Source organism: Miniopterus schreibersii (genome assembly GCF_964146895.1).
Source record: "Miniopterus schreibersii genome assembly, chromosome: 4".
Lineage (NCBI taxonomy): Eukaryota > Metazoa > Chordata > Mammalia > Chiroptera > Miniopteridae > Miniopterus > Miniopterus schreibersii.
The window spans coordinates 18,255,481-18,261,997 of NC_138105.1; the positions used below are offsets into that span (position 1 = coordinate 18,255,481).

At 50.7% G+C, this 6,517-nt stretch overlaps 1 protein-coding gene across 1 annotated transcript; it reads right to left on the reverse strand.

Annotated features, from left to right (window-relative positions):
* Positions 1 to 197: 197 nt before the first annotated feature.
* On the reverse strand, positions 198 to 4,114 carry WDR55 (WD repeat domain 55). Its single transcript, XM_081134882.1, has 7 exons — positions 3,829 to 4,114; positions 1,835 to 1,935; positions 1,663 to 1,750; positions 1,385 to 1,564; positions 1,190 to 1,289; positions 933 to 1,102; positions 198 to 851 (listed from the first exon to the last, which is right to left on the reverse strand). Exons 1-7 carry the CDS (start codon positions 4,017 to 4,019, stop codon positions 542 to 544), a joined length of 1,140 nt encoding a protein of 379 aa, XP_080991008.1. The 5' UTR covers positions 4,020 to 4,114; the 3' UTR covers positions 198 to 541.
* Between the last annotated feature and the right edge of the window lie 2,403 nt (positions 4,115 to 6,517).

Below are 6,517 nucleotides of genomic sequence, written 5' to 3' on the forward strand. Positions count from 1 at the left end.
CAGCCTCCCAGCTGGGGCACAGCCCCAGGGCACTTGGGGACAGCTCAGATTTGGCTAAGTTGTGGTGAGGAACCTTGCCCTCCCTCTCCCAGCTGAGTATTCCTTGGCCTTTCTCTGTGTGACATACACAGTCTCCTCCCACAGCTTAGCATGAATCTTTGCTTATTTTCTTGATTTGTCTTTGTTGGTTTTTATTTGGGGGATGGCTGAGCCAAAGGGTCAGAAATCTGCCTTTTGTCCCCACCACTTGGCATTTTGGTTTTGGTGTATGTGTACTGTTGGTTTGTTTTTCTATGCTAGTTGTATTTATATTAAACCCCTGGTTGGTGTACACCTGTGTCCGTGCTATCTTGCCCCCTCTGTGGGCTTGTCTTACACGCGGAGAGTGAGTAGCTCTCCTTCCCCACAGTCCCGACCCTCTGTTTGCCCATCACCTTATGCTGTACAAGAGGGTATAATAAATTCATAGCCTCTGGCGATCCAGTCCAGGAAGCGAGACTCTTGCCCAGTGAGGACCTGTCTTGAGATTCAGCTCATCCCCTCAGTCACTGTCGTCCTCACTCTCCTCTTCCTCCCTTTCCTCTTCCTCTTCCCGCAGTCCCGCAAAGAAGTCATCCGTGCTCCAAGCCTTGCTACTCAGCGCCCGAAGCGGCCCTCCCTTTTTTTTGCGCCGACGGTAGTCATCCACTACCACAGCCCGCAACTGGGCCATGTCCCAAAATTTGAGGCACTGGTCATGGCCACTGCTGGCCAGGAAGCGGCCGCAGTGGGAGAGGGCCAGCTCCTCCACAGGCTCCCCGGCGTGCTGGCCCACGCTGCCCACGACTCGGTTCGGCAGGATGTTCACAGCCCTGGGCAGAGAAAAGAGTGCTGGGTATTGGCTGGTTGGGCCTACCCTTCCCGTGAAGCTAAGGGCCCGGCTTCCCTCTCACCTGATGACTCCATCGGTGGACCCAGTGCACAGCAGACTGTCAGTGACTGGAACCATGCAGTCAATGGACTCAGCTCTCAGGGCAAAGCGGTCACTTGTGGCCCCAAAGCCATTCCAATTGAAGAGGTAGATGGTACCTTCACTAGAGCCACAGACCACCTTCCTCCCACACTACAAGGAAATAGGACAAGTCATGTTTGTGGAGCCATGTCAGACCACATCCCTAGCACACCGCCATCCCACCACACTCAGCTGTACTTTCATGATTGTGACAGAGGTCAGGTCTCCAGACTGAGGTTCTGAAAGCAACTCAAACCGGCGTCGCTTAATATTGAAGACACCAAGGCAGCCATCCCCACTATAGAGAAAGCAGAGCAGCAGGATTGGCCAGAGGCTCCCACTGAGCGAGACACTTAACGAAGGGAAGGGAGGGAGGCAGCTTTGAGGCTGTACCTGGCTGTCAGCAGCAGCTTCTTGGCTGGGTCCAGAGCCATATCAGCAATGTACTCCTCATGCTGCCGCATATCCATTAAGGGGCCATCCTTCCGCTGGTCCCAGAGCCGGACGCCACCTGTGTCATCCCCAGTGGCCAAAACATTCTTATCCACCAGCAGCAGACTGTTGATAGGGGCACTAGAGATACAGATGCGGAAGTTCTTGGAGCATCTTTGTCCCAGTAGGGAGGTACAAGTCTTGCCCCCTCACCTCAACACACAATTGGCTTCCCTTACCCATGAGCCTTGGAAATGCGTCTTTCCAGTCGGCCCTGCTCCACATCTAGAACATGGATGGCTTTGTCCTTGGAGACAGTAACAAGTTCTGGGGGGAAAGGTCCAGGTCATGGTGCTGCTCACTGCTTATTTCCCACCACCACACTGCTGGCTACCTTCCCTAAATACTCACTCTCCCCATCTTCAGAGAAGACCACAGCACGGCAGGACTTGAGGTGGTGACCTGAGGACCAGAGCTCCTTGGTTTCTCCCTCTTGACAGGAGTAGGAAAAGCTGGGGAGAGGTGGAAGGGAGTGAATGACCCCAGACCCTGCTTGGGATACATGGAATGTACCAGCTAGCCAACCTTCCACCTACCTAGGAGTTCCTGCTAATCTACGTCTAAGCCCAAGGAGCTAATCATCCCATTTTTACATTTTCAATGAGCTTCAAATATTAGGTCTTGTTCTCATTTGATAGACATTAATTCAAAGTACATGTGCTTGGGACTTTGTGAAATCACCACCCCCCTTCTTCATCCTTGCAAGCCCCCGCTGGGGAAAAGATTAGGTCTGGACCACTGTGAAGTCCCAGAAATATTTGTTAAATTTATGACAGAAGGACAGCCCTAGAAGTTGGAAATGCAAAGATTAGTAAGACAGGGCTCTTGCACTCCAGTTCTGTAGGAGCTAGAGTCACCATAAATTATGGCACATTGTGACCACATACTGAAAAAGAGCCAGGATCAAAATGGAGGTGGAACAGAGAGGCACTCAGCAAGGCAAGCACCTGTCCAGAGCGTATCCCAAGTGCCTGCCTCAGAGCAGATCTTCAAAAGCGCTGAATGAATTAAGTGCTTAACTGCCAGGGAGTTCCAGGTGGGCAGAACAGGGTCTACTTATCGTCTGCTCTATCCCACTGCCCAGCATGAAAAAGCTGCTTAATAAACATTCACTTTTTTTTTAATCCTCAATCAAGGATATTTTTTTCCATTGCTTTTCAGAGAGAGTGGAAGAGAGAGAGAGAAACATCAACTGGTGGCCTCCCGAATGCCCCTCAACCCCCTTAGCACGGCCAGGGATAGAGCCTGCAACTGAGGTACGTGCCCTTGTCCGGAATCGAACCCAGGACTCTTCAGTCCTCAGGCTAACACACTAACCACTGAGCCAAACTGGCCAGGGACAATCATTCACATATTTTAGTGGATGAGACAAGCATTCAAATAAGTATACAAACCAATGTATGATTACAAGCCATTATGAACTTCATGAGGAAAAGACATCTGGTGCCAAGGCAGCACCTAATTTAGTCTATAATTCAGTAATTAATTTAGTTTGGGGCAAGGAGAAAGAGTGAAGAGATGCTGAGAACTTAGGAGGTACAAGTAAGGGGAAAGGAGTTTCAGGCAGAAAGAGTAACATGCAAAGGAGCTGAGGCTCAAGATACATTATATAATCAAAGAACTTACATGCTTAATGCATAATCTATGGACGAGCATTGGTACAGGGAAGGCCTGGGCAGGTGGATGTGGGGTGGAGGGGATCAATGGAGGGGGAAAGGGGATATCTGTAATACTTTCAACAACAAAGACAAATTTAAAAATATATGTAATAAAAAAAGATACATTATAAAGGTAAGGATAAGTGAGCACTGAAAGAAAGCAAAGGGGAAAGCAAGCAAGGGCCGGAGGGTCAAGCAGTTTAGACTTAATCCTAAAAGCAAAGGTAAGCTATTGAAGGGTTTTAATCAAGGACATGAGGTGGTCGGATTTGTGTTTTCTAAAGATCAATTAAAGCAAACACAAGCAGGAAGCCCTGTTGAGCTTGTTTCAGGCTCAGTATAATAATCGGTGGGAAATGGTGCCCTGAAAGCCGCCTTGTTCTGCTCCTTACTGTCTCTGGGCTCCGAGACATTACAGCCACTTCATCTCCCTTTCGGTTCTTTCAAGAGATTTGTGTGGTAACTTGTTGAAAGCCGAAAGAACGAATCAGACCAGATGAGTCTTGCAAAATTTCTCTCCCTGCACTCTCCTCTCCCCGCCCAGCTCCATTCCTGGGTAGTTCCCAGCCCCCGCAGCCCCCGCAGCCCCCGCAGCCCCCGCAGCCCCCGCAGCCCCCGCAGCCCCCGCAGCCCCCGCAGCCCCCGCAGCCCCCGCAGCCCCCGCGTCCGCTGCCCCGCGGCACTTACACAAACACGTCCCCGTCCACGTCCCCCGCCGCCAGGAGGTCGCGGGACGGGTGGAACGCCAGCCCGCTTGCAGGCGCTTCCAAAACGATGTCTTCAGGGGTGTCCCGGATCCGGGCCGGGACTTCCGTGGAGTCGGAGTCCTCCTGGTCGTCCCCATCCTCCGCCGACCTCTCCTCACACGTGTGATCCATGCACCCGAGGACTCCGAGTGGCGCAGCGGCTGACCGGTGAACCCCAGCACCAGTCACCCGGCAGAAGTAAGCGGCTCAGCGCACAGCTTCCGCCCGGGCGGGGCGGGGCGGGAAGTGGCGCCAGGGCGTCCGCGTAACCGGGAAAAGGCGATGGCGCAGCTGGTGTGGGTGGAGCCGACCCCAGTGCCAGACCCGCATGGTCTGCGGTGTTCCTGTATCAACACCGTTGATACCTGGACTAAACGGCGGACGCAGGAGTTTGTCCTTTCCCCTCATCCTGACTGATGCTAAATTTGGTAGACAGCCTCCCTGTCTACCTAAGAAACATCCAAACTTAGAGAATTTTTACGAGTTTGAGCCAAACTGAGGACGTGGGGGAGCAAGATCTCAACTGCTGTAGAGAGTAACAGTTTTGCAGCAGCTTTTATGCATTTGAAATTAAGGAGGGAATGTAAGGAAGATTACATGAAGGTGGGAGAGAGCAAGGTGGGGATGGGATTATGGGATTGTTAGATTATGTGCGCTCTTGAGGGTGGTTATTTCAAAGGTGTATTAACCTAGATGCACAGAAACAATGGATAGTGCTTCCTTAAGGTAAAGATAAACCTTTTACTAAAAAATTATACGCCCAGGGAGTGACTACCCATCATGACCTGCCCATTTGAGAATTTATGATCAGATGACTCTGAGGCTACTTTTAATAGAGCCCCATTTTTTAGTTCCCATCCCACAACCAGTAATGAGGATTTAATGGCCTCAGGATCTGAGAGAGGGACACCAGTCGTTCATGGCTTGGTGAAATCCAAGACCATGACAAGCCTCAGCCAGGTTGGTCAGGAAGCAGCAAAAGCCCATGCCACAAGAATTTCACACAGTGGGTGGTGGAGGGCAGGCAGCCCTCATATGCATGTGCTGAAGTTGCTGCCCTCTACGCACAACCGCTCTATGGCTGAAGAAACAGCACCCTACAGTTAGGCTGCAGACTCTCAGCAAGCCGGGCCAGCAGTACTCAGCGCTAGCAAGGAGCTGAAGAGGAAAATGGGCACAGCAGTTGTTTTGGACATTCCAGTTAACAGAGGTTCCACAAGTAGGTGCACCCTGTATGGTGGGGCAGACAAGGAGCTCCTGTGGCTGAAGAGAACCTTCTCACATCACTGTGGTACTAAGCTAAGACATCTTATATGCTGACTCCCAGCCTCCTACATGAGAGCTTAAAGTGAGCGAGGTTCGGGACCTCAGAGAGGCTATATGCCCTCTGTGTGACTGGAAAAGTTGCTGTGTGTTGGGAGGCCTTGTCACAGTGCTGTCAACCAGAGGGTCTTAGTCACTTCCACAAGGATTTGGTGGTACTTGCAGAAAGTGATTTTAAACTGGCAGTCAATCTCCAGGTCTCGATCTTTTTTTTCAATCCTCACTCAATATTTTTTCCACTGCTTTTCAGAGTTGGGGAGACAGAAACACTGATGTGACAGACACATGGACTGGTCGCACAGGGCGACTGGGGCCGGGGATTGAGCCTAAAACCGAGGTATGGTGTCCTTGGCCAGAATCGAACCCAGTACCCTTCAGTTCACGGGCCGATGCTCTAACCACTGAGCAAACTGGCCAGGGCCCAGGTCTTGATCTTAGAGTCAGTTCTCTGTGACCTTTTTCCTAATTGGGACCACTGCCTACAACCATGAAACTTGGGTGTCATTTACTGTCTGAAATCAGCCATTCTAGGTGCTCTTGCAGACAAGACTCAATTTCAGCCTTCTTAAGTGCCCCTGCCCTATCAAGATTAAAGTGACAAAAGGCAATGGCTGAGGTGACCCTTTAGCTTTCTTTGATCTGGTGAGCCCACAGGTTTTAGGCTCAGAACAGGTAGTGGCAGCTAGGGATCCAGTCAGAAAATGGTGACCTTTATTTATGAGTACCAGACAAAAGTGTTGGCAATGAGCAGATAGCAGGGAAAAAGCGGGGATGGAGTCATCAGGGAGCCCACCTGGGCATTAGTAAACTTTTCAGGGTGTTGAAGGGCACACCAATATCTTCGGGCCTAGCACAGGGGTTCCCCAAGGCACGTCCCCAAGGTATCCCTTCAACCGGGGAAGCAGTGACGTGTTTGGAATTACTAAGCTCCCAGGAGGGCATAAATACATAAACGGTTTCTGTTCTCACAAATGATTTTCATCAGGTATCTTCATCTAGCACTCAGTTGTGCACAACTTGGGAATCAGACTGGCAGCCACTAGACTGATCCTAATTCCCAGGGAATCTCTGCCCTAAGAGTAGGGCCCCAAATGGGCCTGAATGAGTCTGACATTTGAGACCAACCATCCTTACATTACTCTACCCATCTCTTGCCTATCAGTGAGGGTCATTCTATTCTCTCCTGGCTAAACATCCTTACTATCTAAATATCTAGAACCATAGCTCAGGAAAGGACTGAGCTGACTTTCTGCATTTGATTGTATACAATCAGTAATTAATATTGCTCAGGGGCTCTGAGTCAGGGG